This window comes from Nilaparvata lugens, chromosome 5 (genome assembly GCF_014356525.2).
Source record: "Nilaparvata lugens isolate BPH chromosome 5, ASM1435652v1, whole genome shotgun sequence".
NCBI lineage: Eukaryota > Metazoa > Arthropoda > Insecta > Hemiptera > Delphacidae > Nilaparvata > Nilaparvata lugens.
The window spans coordinates 49,027,965-49,045,489 of record NC_052508.1 but is presented as its reverse complement, the minus strand read 5'-3'; the positions used below and the strand labels follow the sequence as shown (position 1 = coordinate 49,045,489).

Below are 17,525 nucleotides of genomic sequence, written 5' to 3'. Positions count from 1 at the left end.
TGTGTGTGGTGTGTGTGTGTGTGGTGGTGTGGTGTGTGTGTGTGTGGTGTGTGTGTGTGTGTGTGTGTGTGTGTGTGTGTGTGTGTGTGTGTGGTGTGTGTGTGTGTGTGTGTGGTGTGTGTGTGTGGTGTGTGGGTGTGTGTGTGTGTGTGTGTGTGTGTGTGTGTGTGTGTGTGTGTGTGTGTGTGTGTGTGTGGTGTGTGTGTGTGTGTATGTCTGTGAACACGATAACTCCATTCCTAATTAACCGATTGACTTGAAATTTCAAACTCAAAGTCCTTATACCATGAGGATCCGACACTAAGAAATTCAATGAAATTCAATTCAAGATGGCGGATAATTACTGAAAAACCATGTTTTTCACGGTTTTCTCGAAAACGGCTCTAACGATTCTTTTCAAATTCATATCATGAATAGCTATTCATAAGTCATATCAACTGGCATGAGTCTTTTTCCTGGGAAACTAATGGGTACCCACCCCATCCTTGAGAAATGGACTTTGTAACCTCCTTCATTAACCTCGTGCATTAGGTAGGTAGGTAGAGCAGTTTATAAAAAGAACACATAGTCGAGATATTTCATCTGTAGAGCACCTGTTTTGACGACTTTTAAAAAATCATCGAATTTCAAAATTTACACAAAGGAAAAAGTACTCTGAAAACAATTATATATATACACATACAGTAGTCTGATCGTAGTTTCAAATATGTTGCCGCCAATCGTCATTATGTTATTCCCCTAAATTATTCTCGTTTAAGAATGAGGCTTACAGTTCAATGAGCAAGAAAAGTTCTGTGAGTGTACCACACCAGATTTTTTTGTAATGACAACTCCTCCCTACATTTTGAAAAAAGTCATCCGGGACATAAGGAAACAATGATCAAAGTTTCATTATTTATGCCATTGCTTTAGCATTGGGATCAGTGAATTGAAAATTTTCACGTATCAACTTATGATTTGATGATCAGATGTTGTGAAACAAAAATTGAATTTTTCATTGTTCACTCATAGCAAGAGATGGGAGGATAGGATAAAGAGGAAGAGAGAGTGAGAGAGGAAGAAAAGAGAGAGAAAAGTAGAAGAAGAAAAAGGAGGAAGAGGAGAAGGAGAAAGTGTTGATGAAGAAGGAGAAGTGGAAGAAGAAAAAGAAGAGGAAGAAGATGAAGAAGAAGAAGAAAAAAGAAAGAAGATGAAGAAGAAGGAAAAGGAGAAAAAGAAGTAGAAGAATAAAGAGAAGAAGAGAAAGAGGAAGAAGAAGAGGAGGAAGAAGAGGAAGAGAAAGAAGAGGATAAAAATAGTTTATAAAGAGGCACATTCGTACGACCCGGGATCACCTAGTATGATATTATTTGAGAAGAGAAAGTTATTGCAATATGAAAGGGTAGCAATAAATATGTACGTTACCAATTAAATAGGTACAGCTATTCTATACCTTTTTCAATTCTATTTGAGAAAGTATCAAATTGATTTGAGAAAGTATCAATTGTATTTGAGAATAGTCACTTGTAATTGAGAGAATGTCAGATGTAGATGAGAATAGTCAATTGTATTTGGGAAGTCATCTCATGTAATTGAGAATAGTGAATTGTATTTGAGAAATCGTCAAATGTAAATGAGAAGATATCAATTGAAAATGAGAAAATTTCCCCATTGACATGTCGTGACTCTTCTGTAGCCTACAGTACAGGTTTGATTTGAGCAGGAAAGGATACTGTACTACGTACACAGTATTCCAATTACTATCATAGACTTTGCATGGGGGAAAATTAATATTTTCAATGGTGAAAGTATTTCCCCTGTACTGTTTACGAATGATTATTAAGAATATTATTTATATGTATGTATTGGCAATGCGACTTTTGTCTCCATACATTTTGTGAAACATTTAACTTGATGAAGATCAAATTCTCTATGTTTACGGCGCAATTGAACTTTATCATCAATCAATTTGATCTCTTGATCAAACAGTTCGGCAATTCTTCACTGGGTTTTGGGGCTCAAAAATAATGTTTTATTCAAAAACTAAACGTTTCATTGGAATAATAAATATATTACCATACTATTTTATATGAGTACATTTATGAAAAATATAAATACTGGAAGTACTGTACTGGTTTTTTAAAATCATTTCCCAATTACAACTGACAACTTCTCGATTTCAAATCGTATGTTCTCAAATTAAAATGATACTTTCTCAAATAAAATTTACTATTCTCAATTACAAGTGATGACTTCTCAAATACAATTGACTATTCCCATTTATATCTGACGTTTTCTCAAATACAAATGACTATTCTCAATTACAATTGATACTTCCTCAAATACAATTGGAAAAGGTGTAGAAACAACTTGCTCTACTTAACGCCTTTTTTTTGTTTAGTAGTAGTTACGGGGGTTGGTTATTTGGTGGTTGTTGAGTGTAGCTTCAAGTGCACCATGACCACCAATGTTGTGGTGGGGGGGTTGATAAGGGGAGGATGAGTGGATTGCCGCTCGACTCACGCGGGTGTGGAGTGTCAGGTTGTCGAGATAGTGAAGATGTCTTGAAATTGGAGATTTGTGGACAGCTTAGAACAGGGGACAATCACTACCCCTCCTCCTTACCACTCCTCCTTACCCCTCCTACTAATCTTTTCCTCACACCAAAGCTACACGTTTCTCCCTGTCAAATTACGTCCCACGTTCAATCACTCATATACACTCCATCCTTTTTCTGTGTCTCACTTTCTCTCTTTCTCTCTTGTCATTCCTAATACTATTTGTAAGCAAGATGTAGAACGGCGGGAGAAGCCTCCACCAAAATATGTAAGCAAGATGTGCCTTCAACAAATATGTAAGGGTGGGAAAAATGAAAAACAAGAAAAGATCGTACAGGTTTTTGATATTAAAACAAAACAATAAATTATTTTATTAAGAAATTAGAATTATAATAAGAATTTATTACGAAATAATAATCAGATGAATATTACAGGGGCTACTCGCTGTGCCGATCTGTGGTCGTTCAGTTTATGATAATAAAACTAAAATTACTATTTAGAATTATAGATCTTACTTTACCTTAACAAATAAATCCCTTGGCCTGCTCTTCAAAGGTCCAGTTAAAACACTCCCCAATTTAAACAAAATAATATTTCAAAAATTGAATAGGTTTTGATGTCATGTATGACACATTTTATTTCTTATTCCTAGCCATTGTACTCACACTAGTAGTTGAAATGATATCTTACTAAACTTGAATATTGTACTCACCCAAGACACATTAGGCCCACCTCTAATATTGATAGTGCACATGAAATTATATTATTGTTATCTTATTGCAATAGAGTAACAAATATGAAAATATAGAAACATGAGACACAATTTCAAAGTTCATCACCTTGTACATATTTTTTATTCTTTGTATTTCTCTATATTTAGCACTGTTATCTGATCGCCTTCTCTCTTAGGGCTACTCTTAATTATCAAAGATAAGAATAAAAAAATCAAGTATCCTTTTTTCAATTTTGTACTCACAACGTGACTGTGATTATGTCATTTTCAAGTAAAAGAATAAAATAATGAATAACATTAAATAATTATCATTTATTTAACAGAAACTAGAAGTCATTAATAGCATTCATTCAATGTTATTTATTTATTTATTTCATACACTCACTTTAAAATGAGATTAATGCTAGAACATTTTGTAACAATTTAAAAAAAAGGTACTGGATTTTTCATTTTAATTTGTTGATAACATTGTTTTCTATCTTATATTTTGCAATCTCAGTTGTCTGTCATGTCTGACTCTGTCTGATAGTAACAAGGCGCAATTCAGCCCTACGCCATTCTCGCAGCACTAATAGCGCTGCTAACAAGACAGCCAGACTTGAACCTTGTTGACATCTATCACAAGGGTTGTTGACATTCTTCACCTCTGCCACCAGCTTCTCACTGCAATCATCTGCCGAGCATTATTTCTCACGTCACAGGGCTCTTCTTCATCGGACCAAGTGACTGACACAAGTTACAAGTTTATATGAGCTTTTTGCAGTGGTTATTAGCTTATCAGCAAGTTGCAGTACTCAACATCTGAGCGGCAGTTCTTTATCAAATTATAGAAACGACAATTTAAATGCATTATCGGCATGTTTAGGAGCTTATTAGCTAGTGGAGCTGTTCAGTTCAAGTGGTTTGTCATCATTGTCTCTTATTAAATCAGATAGCTCTAACTTCTTTTAAAGTATTATTCCATAATTCCTCATCACTAAGTGCTGTTTACACAGTGTCAGTTCAAGTTCTAATTTCATTTTGATCTCAATTAAATTGATATCAAGTTTTGTTCGCTATAATGTGGTACATTTTGAGTTTAAGACATCAGCTGATTAAATTCAGTTTAAGCTTTGACTGTGCAAACGGCCCTATGAATGATGTTCCAAACGATATAATAACCATAATAAATAGGTTTGTAACCCAATTATGGGATGTAACCATAACAAATAATACAATTTGTGTTATGGGTGCCCATTTTGAAGATGTCGAGTTAGAGGTTTACCGCGCGGCTTACCTCGACCTCTTCAAGCTGCGGCCACTCTTAACACAAAAATATGTATTTGTGGTCCTCTATCTCAACCTCTGCCTCCATCTCTGTCGCTACCTCCTTGTTATGCGTTCACCCTTATTGGTGGATATTGGTATGAAAGGATTATGAAAATGCTTGAATCGAACTAGCTTCAAGTTTGTGTGCTAGGCGAATGCACACAACAGCAGACGGCAGGAAAATCACTCCCCATGTATTGAAATGTTACAAGCACAAAGACGTCCGTATGTCTGCTGCTCACGTCTGCATGCAGACGTTTGTTTTTTACCATCTGTCTGTTTCTGTATGTGCCTTGTAACAATATTTTTTGGGCATTTCCCAAAAACTAATATTGAAAGAAATTGATAGGTCTCAGCACAAGAAGCTGGAAATTGTTATCACCAGTTACGGTATCAATTGTCTAGAGATTAGATAATAACGACTCTCAAGGCTAAGATTATCAACAGCCTAATGAAAATAAAAGTCTGGTTGCAATTATTTAATATGATAAATATAATATTTGAGGTTAGGTTTTTTGATATTAGCTAGTCGGCGACCTTAGTAATCGGTCGAGCCGTATATTTGAAAATTAGCCAGACACCTTGTGGCAAATTAATTGCGTCTAGGCAGCATTCACTAAGGCTAGGATCAGAGGATTTAGTAAGCTAAGCATGCCAAATAAATGTAAACAAAAGCGATTGAGAAAGCACAAAAATATTTATTATATCAATGAGCATGAGCAAAAATATAAAAAACAAAACAAAAAGATGAAGGAAATGGATCTAGTTTTATTAAGTGCAACATACCAATCACAATGCAGTATTTGACCAGCGCTAGAAATGATTTAATTCAAAATCTCCACATGGTCTTTATAAAACTTATAAAAAATTGTAATTGTTATAGAATGTACGGAATTATGTAATCAATATAAAATAAGAGTTTAAGACTAAAATATTCACTCAATGGATAGTAATATGATGTTTTGTTATGGACTATTTGACAGTACTAAATTACATCATTGCGGAGTATTTAAAATCCGCCAATGGGAGAGGATATTTAAATTTTATGTAAATTAAAAAGACAGAAGTATCGTTGAGAAAGAATAGGGGAAGACCCACAGCCCACTTGCTTGCCAGAGGTCACCAGGGACACCCACCAATTATGAGAGCACTAGACTAAATCCCTTTTAAACATTAAATAATTTTTGTCAAAGTTTAAGTTTGATTCATGTAATTAAAGAATAAAATTCATAAGACTCAGTGATGTCTCAGTATGACATGAGTTGTTAAATTTAAATATTCCCACTGGAGAGGACGACAGCAGCCCACCAGAAAAGGTTTAGGACACCGAGACGAATCCAGACTGCCATCAATAATTGTGAAAAATCAACACGTAAGTTCAATCATTATTAAAGAGGAGGGCCCTCAGTGCTATGAATGAATAAAGCTAGCTCATTGAAGGTTTATTCAAAAATCAACTTAATATTGAAATTTGCACAAATATTCAAAACGTAAAGGGAGTCTTATTAAGAACAATTTTTGAGAATTTAATATTTAAGTATGCACAAATAAAATATTTATTAATATTTGATTTATTATATATGCTCACTTATTTATCTTTTTTTTATCAGTAATTTATAAGAATTTTCTGAAGCTCATGTTCATAAGATAAACTATTTTATCTGATTTCCACCAGAGGCCAAACCCAAGCCCTGAGATATTTTAATATTTTTTATTTCTCATATTGTTTGGAAGCAAGATTCATAAATTTTATTTGACAAGCAACAGCAAGTCAACAACTGGGCCATATAAATAGAAAGAATATATGCTGATTGAAGGAGCAAATGATTTATTAATTGATGCTAATAATCGAAGTAAAATCTTTTTGTGAGCTATCTGTGATACTTTTTGCTATATATAATTTCTCATATTATTTTTATATTTATCATTCTATCTTTTATTATTGCTTGTTGATATTTTCATGTAATTATATATTTTATTTGTTGAATGGTGTAGCCTTCATTTATGATCCTATCTTCATGCATGACCAATCTTGTTCTAGTCTATTTTATTACTACTATTGACAAATTATTTAGATTATCAACCAACTATATTCTTCTTTGGATAAATCGGCGATATACAGCATTGATTATCAAATCTTTGGAAATATTATGTTCTTAAGATTTACTTAAATTATTCAGAATCATCACATCTGATTTGGAAGAACACAAGTGTCATAGTATTAGGTTGCAGCAACAATATAAATTAATAGAATTTATAAGGTATTCTGATAGAGTATCAACTTTGATTCCACTCAGTATCATCTCACACTGCTGACCCCTTTGTCAGATGGTGGCGAGTGGCATTGATGTTGATACCATATTGTCTAGTGCAAAAATCAGAATCCTTATATCTATCTACATCTTCTGCATCTATATTTGTGGAGTCGACCAGATCAGTCATAAGAACTGTAAACTGATAAAGCAGCCACCGTTTGCAGCCGTTGAAAGCAGAGAATTATTTGAGCTCCTTGAAGAGCTGGTAAGAAATTTGTGGTATTTCTCTTTCAGGAGGCGTAAAAATAATAATATTATTCAAAAATCTTTTGCTCTACCGACTGCTGCCAGCAGGGCACATGTGACGCCAAATATAACGTCACAGCCTTTAGGTGGGATTTTTTGTATTAATAATGTGTTCTGATATAATACACATGTTTTGGATCATGGTACTTGAAGTCTTGCTGATTTGATCTTGCAATACATAGAGGATGCAAAAAACCAGTAATAGAGAATACTAGAGGTTCCCTGTTGATATAAAAAGGTGTTGGCAGAAGACATTGTAAAGACGTGCTTCTGATATTTGCAAGAGCAGTTGCTAAAATCCCTAATTTGTGAATAAATTCACAATAATTAAGGCCGTCTGGCTCGCAAAATTGCTGGGTACAAACCGCAGCTTTAGCTCAGTGGTAGATACATGAATTTTCCAATATAATTAATCACCACAGGGTTCAATGACTGGTGATTAATAATTCTTACCGCTGCTTCTATGAAGTTCTTGAAGAATACCAATGAGGAAATCAAAAGAATAGTTGATGACTGATTATCAGTAACCATGTACACAATAGAGAATAATAAAGACCAACTATGGTTTTTTCTAGTTGATCCTTAAAACGCTTGCCATGAATACAGGTATTCACCAATTTATCCTTCCGAAATTCTTTAGAACTTACAATGCCAGTTCTTGAAGCTCTCTGGATCCTTATATGATATAACTGGAACCTTATTAATATAATTATCAATATATTTTTTCTGGCAGACTAATGTGACTATCATCAAAGGATGATAAGTACTGAATGTTCTTAACAAGATCAATATTAATTGATTTAATAATTTTATATGCTGCAGACGAATATTTCTTGGTACCAAGACAGCTCAAACTGTATATCACGAGATGAGTTAGGATAAAATAAACTTCTATGATTTTGTATGCTGACATAAAACACAAATATATATTCCCATAAAACAATATATAAATAAAATATTCTATATCTATAATTTCCAATATATAGAAACTCTTCAACAGTTTAACAATTATCACAAGGTTTAATAGCATTCACTATAGTGAGCTTTAAATTTATAAATATATTATTATGTTTAATACTGATGCGTGGACTTTCAAGTCAATTCATAATTCTACCATTTAAAACCTGTTTGGTCTATAGATTTGATATGACTTACTTTGATCAATTAGCAAAATAATAATTGTCAAATTAATATTCAAAATATAAGATCTCAGGGTTTTATAATGGGTTCGTGCCATGCATGGAAGTAAGCTTCCCACATAGATAAAAAATTCATAAAACGTTCTTACAAACTATGTGATAGCACTCAACACGTTGCGAATTTTCCTTGTCTTAAGTTAATTTGTAGACTATATATTGCGCTTTGATTTACTCCCCAACTATGAACAGAAAGGCCTTATAACGAGCTCGTTTGATCTACCACTCACATTAATGATGTTCTTGATGGTCTCGTAGATTGAATTAATTATTTCCAATAATTAATTATGCAGGTCCCTTTCATCTCTGCTGGGCTCGCGCGTGGTCCCGATTTCTTATAGATTACTTTCTGTATTAAAATGTATTTGTGGGAATTGATTACAATTAAGAACTCTCAACAACACTGAGTTCACAGATAATTTAACATTAATCACAAATATTTCACATTTTAAAGAGGGATAGGCTTGATAATTTAAAATTTAAAGGAAGAAAGAACCCTAACTACATGTGCATCCTCTCAGAACGAGATCACAAGCCAGAAGAAGGTGGTTTTCAGAAAAATTTTATCTCTTCCTTGAACGATTTGTAAGCTTCTTTTTGATTGGCTTTTAATTTAGTAAACTCAATACAATTGGTTGCTTCAGAATCAGGCTTCTTCAACTTTATAATAGAAAAAAAATAACTAAAAGTTTTTATATAAATATATGGAGTGATTGCCTTAAACTATTTTGATAGATAAATCGCAATATACAATGTTAACAAACACTATACATTTAGTTTTTTATATGAGTTTTGTATACTCTTGATTTTCATGCTTTTTACTTTCCTTGCCCTACTACCATAGGTAAGGAAGTATTGCTTCCAAAAAAAATTAAGGTACCCCAATTTCAAGTTTTCTATACGTTTCAAGGTCCCCTGAGTCCAAAAACGTGATTTTTGGGTATTGGTCTGTGTGTGGTGTATGTGTGTGTGTGTGTATGTCTGTGAACACGATAACTCCATTCCTAATTAACCGATTGACTTGAAATTTTAAACTTAAGGTCCTTATACCATGAGGACCCGACAATAAGAAATTTAATAAAATTCAATTCAATATGGCGGAAAAAATGGCGGATAATTACTAAAAAACCATGTTTTTCACGTTTTTCTCGAAAATGGCCCTAACGATTTTCTTCAAATTTATACCATGGATAGCTATTTATAAGCCCTATCAACTGGCATAAGTCTCATTTCAGGAGCTCCGTAATATTCTTGAGAAAAATGGCGGATAATGACTAAAAAACCATGTTTTCACGGTTTTCTCGAAAACGGCTCCAACGATTTCCTTCAAATTTATACCATAGATAGCTATTCATAAGCCCTATCAACTGGCATGAGTCTCATTTCTGGGGAAATTCCAGGAGCTCCGTAATATTCTTGAGAAAAATGGCGGATAATTACTAAAAAACCATGTTTTCACGGTTTTCTCGAAAACGGCTCCAACGATTTCCTTCAAATTTGTACCATGGCTAGCTATTTATAAGCCCTATCAACTGGCATGAGTCTCATTTCTGGGGAAATTCCAGGAGCTCCGTAATATTCTTGAGAAAAATGGCGGATAATTACTAAAAAACCATGTTTTCACGGTTTTCTCGAAAACGGCTCTAACGATTTTCTTCAAATTTATACCATGGATAGCTATTCATAAGCCCTATCAACTAACATGAGTCTCATTTCTGGGGAAATTCCAGGAGCTCCGTAATATTCTTGAGAAAAATGACAGTTACAAAAAAACCATGTTTTTCACGTTTTTCTCAAAAACGGCTCTAACGATTTTTTTCAAATCCATACCCTGTATAGTTATTTATTAGCTCTATCAACTGACATGAGTCTTTTTCCTGGGGTACTAATGGGGGTCCACCCCATCCTTGAGAATGGACTTTGTAACCTCCATCTCGTGCATGAGGTAGGTAGCTATGAAATGCAGAACCAGATCAAATTGAATACTCACTCGCGCTTCAACATAATCCTGGTAAGAGAGTATATCTCCGTTGCCAAAAAGTGGTGTTTGTCCAGCTAGCGCAGCACATGTTTCAATATAGTTCCAATCAGCAGAGCGCGTGTAGCGTTGCTCTCTCGAGCGTCCGTGAACCTGAAATGTACAACATTTCAATAACTATAAAATCGAATAAAATAGTTTGTTTGCCATAATATACCATTAACCTACAATATTTGACAAAATGCAAAGAATTTGAAAAAATACCAGGATATACATAGACAGATTGAGCACGATCATTGAACTAAATTGCATTTAAAGGTGCGTACAAACTTGTGCGCCACGAACGCGCGTATTTAGCTTATCATCACCTGATGTTTAACTTATTATACTGTAATGGTACTGAAACAGTAAGATAAAGATAAAATAATAAGCATAGGGTCAGCTGATGAAAAGCAAAATGCGCGTGTTCGTGGAGCGTAGGTCTGTACGCTGCTTGAAGATGAATCAAACTACTGCATAGGATTTAGCAGCAATTAAAAGTTTCTATTGAAAAAGAAATAAGAGAAATTCAATTCATCATCAATGAGAATACAAACGACTTGAATTTAATTTCTGATACAACAAACCGACTTAGTGTGCCAATTTCTTGTAAAAACTTACAGTTATTAGAGATACTCCACGATCACAAAGACCGCTTATGAGCTTATGCGCAGTATTCTTATCGCTATACACTCCCGTTCGCATCTTTATAGTCAAAGGTATATCCAGCACATCATTCATGCACTCCACAACTGAATAGAGAACCTTTTCTCTCCTCATAAGGCCACATCCACCTCCCTTGAAAAAAGTGAAATCTGTTATTAAAATTTCTACTCACAATATGCAGTGTCAAAAAACATTGATTTGAAGTTTTTTATTGCCTCTGGTATAGTATTTTTCATCAATTTCAATAATTTTGTTGATTTTCTTGTGTATTCCATAAAGGCAATAGTAATGCCTGTAGTACAGTTCTATGTTATTTCTTGTATTGTACAACTATATAGGTCCACGTTATAATGGCGGTATTTGATAAACATTCGTGTTGCTATCTATCCTAATTTATCATTCGACAAAGATAGGGCTGTCCTTTTCTAGCTCCGCTAAGTTGCCAAATCCGTTTTTAACAATGTGGAAATGTAATTAAACAATTGGCAACCCTGTTCTTATATCTTTCTCCACTGCCATTACAACGTGGACATCACTGTAATTGATCATCTTGTATATATTGCATTTTTATATAGCCCTATACTTTTTACTATTCTCGGATAATTTTATAATTATTTCGTGCTAATCGTAAAATCAATTCCAATTTAAAAAATATATATTTGAAATTAGATCAATGGATGAGAATATTATATAATTGATAATAATTACCTTTTAGATGACAAATTATTATATTAATTAAACATACGTATAATTCACTAACGTTGATGATAGCAATGTTACTCATCACAGAATGTGAATTCAATTTTCACTTGTTAAACACAATGCCCAAAAACGTTTGAGAGAATAGATCAAAATAATGCACTGTATTATTAATAATATAGGATAAAAAAAATATTGCTCAATAAAGTAAATGGGACCGTTTAATACCTGTTGATAGACTAGATCAATCGGACAGCCCATGTTGATATCAACAAAGTCAATGTTGGCCTGCTCTTGAAGAACCTGAGCACATCTAGTCAGAACATACGGATTGTTACCGCAAACCTGAAATAAATTTCATACAATATCAGTATATTTATATTATGTGTATGGTATTTCTGCAATGATGACTAAAAACCAAATAAATATGGAATAGAAAATATTTTTAATATCATTATGGGCCGGTTTCCGAGCTCAGGATTTAGCTACGTTCTAGACCTTAAACAGCTGAAGTCAGAAAATTGGCTTTACAAAACAGGGCGTAGACGCATTTTTTATGACAGTGGTCGCAGTTTTTGTTTTCTCATTTCTAGAATTGAAAACGTTTTTCTTTGACGAAATTAAACATCTCTAAATAATTCAAAATAGCTGAAACTTTACACTATTTTCTCTTTAATTTGTGTTCAATTTTCTAGTTTTTCTAAATTTAATTCAAACGTGACTATGACAATGACTACGACTACGCCCCGTTTCGGAAACCAAATTTTCTGTCTCCAGCTGTTTAAAGTCTAGAACTTGGCCAAATCCCGAGCTCGGAAACCGGCCGTATAAGGCTAGGTTTAAAAATACAGAGATTAAAAACAAATTACACACATTTGTGGATAATTAGAGCATTAGAGGTTAAAATCTAATCCATCCAGTCAATCCACTACTTAACCTGGTGTTGCAGAAATAAAATCCTGAGGCTGACCAGCATAAGGTTGGCGGCTGCAGTTGAAAGCTATGTGTTCATCTGTTTGTCTCGGCTCGCCACAGTCACACTCTGCACTGGGCCTCATGCCCCATCTTGTTAGGGAAACTTCACAACGCCGATGCCCTGTTCGAACCCTATTGTGGCGACACCACCGTTTCCTTGACAGATGAAAGCCACCAGGCGGTTTTGTCGAATCCAGTACACTATGCCGCTCTGCTGGTGCTGAAGCACCATATGAAGTTACCATCTCCGTAAACAAAGTCATAATGCATTCTGGTGACGTCAGCACAGGTAGGGCTACTCACGACCTCCTACACCAATAAAACCACTATCTGATATAGATCAGCTGAAATCAACAAATGTGAGTTGGTGTTTTTATTGGTGTAGGAGGTGGTGAATAGCCCTACCTGTGCTGACGTCACCAGAATGCACTATGGCTTTGTTGACGGAGGTAGTGGCTGAATCCACCCATTCAGCCGCACAATCAAATTTCTCTTCAAGGAGACTTTGAGCAGACTTGGCTAAAGGCAATAGTAATGCCTGTAGTACAGTTCTATGTTATTTCTTGTATTGTACAACTATATAGGTCCACGTTATAATGGCGGTATTTGATAAACATTCGTGTTGCTATCTATCCTAATTTATCATTCGACAAAGATAGGGCTGTCCTTTTCTAGCTCCGCTAAGTTGCCAAATCCGTTTTTAACAATGTGGAAATGTAATTAAACAATTGGCAACCCTGTTCTTATATCTTTCTCCACTGCCATTACAACGTGGACATCACTGTAATTGATCATCTTGTATATATTGCATTTTTATATAGCCCTATACTTTTTACTATTCTCGGATAATTTTATAATTATTTCGTGCTAATCGTAAAATCAATTCCAATTTAAAAAATATATATTTGAAATTAGATCAATGGATGAGAATATTATATAATTGATAATAATTACCTTTTAGATGACAAATTATTATATTAATTAAACATACGTATAATTCACTAACGTTGATGATAGCAATGTTACTCATCACAGAATGTGAATTCAATTTTCACTTGTTAAACACAATGCCCAAAAACGTTTGAGAGAATAGATCAAAATAATGCACTGTATTATTAATAATATAGGATAAAAAAAATATTGCTCAATAAAGTAAATGGGACCGTTTAATACCTGTTGATAGACTAGATCAATCGGACAGCCCATGTTGATATCAACAAAGTCAATGTTGGCCTGCTCTTGAAGAACCTGAGCACATCTAGTCAGAACATACGGATTGTTACCGCAAACCTGAAATAAATTTCATACAATATCAGTATATTTATATTATGTGTATGGTATTTCTGCAATGATGACTAAAAACCAAATAAATATGGAATAGAAAATATTTTTAATATCATTATGGGCCGGTTTCCGAGCTCAGGATTTAGCTACGTTCTAGACCTTAAACAGCTGAAGTCAGAAAATTGGCTTTACAAAACAGGGCGTAGACGCATTTTTTATGACAGTGGTCGCAGTTTTTGTTTTCTCATTTCTAGAATTGAAAACGTTTTTCTTTGACGAAATTAAACATCTCTAAATAATTCAAAATAGCTGAAACTTTACACTATTTTCTCTTTAATTTGTGTTCAATTTTCTAGTTTTTCTAAATTTAATTCAAACGTGACTATGACAATGACTACGACTACGCCCCGTTTCGGAAACCAAATTTTCTGTCTCCAGCTGTTTAAAGTCTAGAACTTGGCCAAATCCCGAGCTCGGAAACCGGCCGTATAAGGCTAGGTTTAAAAATACAGAGATTAAAAACAAATTACACACATTTGTGGATAATTAGAGCATTAGAGGTTAAAATCTAATCCATCCAGTCAATCCACTACTTAACCTGGTGTTGCAGAAATAAAATCCTGAGGCTGACCAGCATAAGGTTGGCGGCTGCAGTTGAAAGCTATGTGTTCATCTGTTTGTCTCGGCTCGCCACAGTCACACTCTGCACTGGGCCTCATGCCCCATCTTGTTAGGGAAACTTCACAACGCCGATGCCCTGTTCGAACCCTATTGTGGCGACACCACCGTTTCCTTGACAGATGAAAGCCACCAGGCGGTTTTGTCGAATCCAGTACACTATGCCGCTCTGCTGGTGCTGAAGCACCATATGAAGTTACCATCTCCGTAAACAAAGTCATAATGCATTCTGGTGACGTCAGCACAGGTAGGGCTACTCACGACCTCCTACACCAATAAAACCACTATCTGATATAGATCAGCTGAAATCAACAAATGTGAGTTGGTGTTTTTATTGGTGTAGGAGGTGGTGAATAGCCCTACCTGTGCTGACGTCACCAGAATGCACTATGGCTTTGTTGACGGAGGTAGTGGCTGAATCCACCCATTCAGCCGCACAATCAAATTTCTCTTCAAGGAGACTTTGAGCAGACTTGGCTGAAGGCAACCTAGATTTTAAATTGGAAAAGTTGGTGTCGTTGATGTCCTCATGTATAGGAAGGTCTGGATTGGAACATATTTTCGAGTATTATAGTTTATCATATTAGTTTTTTAATTATATAGACTATATTACATGTATATTGAGGTGACATTTGTAATGTATTTATGATGTGTATTGTTTGATGAAATGTTTATGACCTGTGTTAATATTGTATTATATACGATGCATAACATGAAAAATAAAATTGAATTGAATTGAGTATTCCCTAACTAATACTCTTGACCGACGAATCTTAGGTGGCATTATATGACCTAATACGGGCAACCAGTGCAGAGGTATAGATCTCAAGGAGCCAGAAACCATATGACAGGACTGATTGAGAACTGTATCAACTATATGGATAAGAGCACTATTAGGCTGGTCACACACCGATTAGTCAAGACAAGACTAGTCACAATACTTCACATAGTTGCTTATGGAGTCATGTCTAATTGCAATGACTAATCAGTGTGAGTTGCGTCATAAGCAACAATATGAAATATTGTGACTAAACGTGACTAGTCTTGTCTTGACTAATCAGTGTGTGACCAGCCTTAAGCCAAACAGAAGAGCAGTATTCTGCAGGAGAGAAGCTCATTTTTCAAAAAGAAGCAGGTTTGAGCAGCAAACCTATTCCTCTCTTTCCATGAATTAGATAAATTTAGCCTATTGAAAACATAAAGATCTAAACAATTCCGAGAAAATTTACTTAATGAAAATCGAAATTTGAAATAGTGATTAAATGATTTATAAAACTGGTAGATTAAAAGACGAAAATATTGAAGATATTAAATGCTTACCTGAACACCAAATATATCCTCGGTTGCATGTCGCTTTATCAGAGCCCATTCTTGATTTGCACCCTGTAGGATGTTCGAAGCCATTGCCATTTCGCCACAAGTGATATCAACACCGAACTCTTTGCATATTCGGCGGAAAGGCAAATTTCCAACCGTTGTCAGAGGAGAAAGATACAACTTATCTTTCCAGTCTATCTATAATGATACAAAATTACTGGAGGTGATTGAAGTGAAGTGGTCAATTAAATCTATCTTCACAGATTTGCATTATAACTTTGACAAAACTTACACAATGCACAGGAAATTGTATTGCAATGTGAATAAAAAAATGTTCTTCCAGCCACATCCAAAAATACTTTTGGTTATACTGTTTATTAGTAAGTTGAATTTACAGTATGTAGTGAATGGTCAAGGAATAATAGTGATAATAATACTGATATGTTTCTAGTTTATAGTGAGACTTTTTAGGAAGTCTTATCTCGCCGTTTACTTAAAGTAATGGGCAAAATGTTGAAATTATTATTCTAGGTATAAAATAAATAATTATAATATAGAGTTGTTTCCAGCATGAGCAAAATGTAATAAAATGGTACAATGACTGAACAACGTTTACCTTTTTTGCTTTTTCTCTAGGAGATTTGAAGGTTTCAGTATCAGCAGGACCAACACGTTTCTCAGCATCACCCTTAGTTTCAGTAGATTCTGAACCATTTTCGTTGACGTCTGCTGCTTTGTCGGATTCTGGTTTTGCCTTTGGCTTCCGTTTATCCAATCGCTGAAGAGCTTCTTCACTTCTTGCAAAATCGTATTTACGTTTCCTTAGGTCAACCTGTACTGTTTTCGAGAGCGAATTGATAGTTTGTACTTGCTCATTCGAATTCCATTTGTCTAGTAAATTTTGGTCTACAATACTATTGCCTTTTTCATCGATATGTTGTGAACCGTACCTGATAAATGAAAATTACTATTACAACAAAACTGACATTTCATTTCAGGTGTGTACAGCGTTGGCGTACATTGTCAATGTGTCGACTGTATAATTAAATAGATTTAATTTTTCAGATAAAAATAGATAACCTAGATTTGATTTCTTACTCATTCGATATTCAATTCATTACTGCAAAATGTATTTGATGTTGAAAATAGTCTTTACTAAACTGTTCTTTTTAAAGATTTGAGTCTTTTCTATCACTCAAAGTTGTTATGTTGTTGTTAACTCAAAGATATTATCGATACAAGAAATTTATGCCGCTCTGCTGGTGCTGAAGCACCATATGAAGTTACCATCTCCGTAAACAAAGTCATAATGCATTCTGGTGACGTCAGCACAGGTAGGGCTACTCACGACCTCCTACACCAATAAAACCACTATCTGATATAGATCAGCTGAAATCAACAAATGTGAGTTGGTGTTTTTATTGGTGTAGGAGGTGGTGAATAGCCCTACCTGTGCTGACGTCACCAGAATGCACTATGGCTTTGTTGACGGAGGTAGTGGCTGAATCCACCCATTCAGCCGCACAATCAAATTTCTCTTCAAGGAGACTTTGA

General features: G+C 34.7%; 1 protein-coding gene across 1 annotated transcript; it reads right to left on the bottom strand.

The window, feature by feature from the left end:
- Positions 1-3,776: 3,776 nt before the first annotated feature.
- On the bottom strand, positions 3,777-16,944 carry LOC111049371 (tRNA-dihydrouridine(47) synthase [NAD(P)(+)]-like). The gene is made up of 6 exons (XM_039429519.1): positions 16,589-16,944; positions 15,975-16,171; positions 13,866-13,982; positions 10,974-11,150; positions 10,276-10,466; positions 3,777-3,933 (listed from the first exon to the last, which is right to left on the bottom strand). Exons 1-6 carry the CDS (start codon positions 16,683-16,685, stop codon positions 3,777-3,779), a joined length of 936 nt encoding a protein of 311 aa, XP_039285453.1. The 5' UTR covers positions 16,686-16,944.
- Positions 16,945-17,525: the final 581 nt, after the last annotated feature.

Bases quoted from the DNA above. Each gene is read 5' to 3' on its own strand.
- LOC111049371 (XM_039429519.1), bottom strand. From the start codon at position 16,685: ATGGTTCAGAATCTACTGAAACTAAGGGTGATGCTGAGAAACGTGTTG. The intron at 13,983-15,974 runs GTAAGCATTTAA...AATTTATTTCAG, and splicing joins AGGATATATTTGGTGTTCAG to GTTTGCGGTAACAATCCGTA. The intron at 3,934-10,275 runs GCACGAGATGGA...AGATGATTGCAG, and splicing joins TTCATAGCTACCTACCTCAT to TGAGAAGCTGGTGGCAGAGG.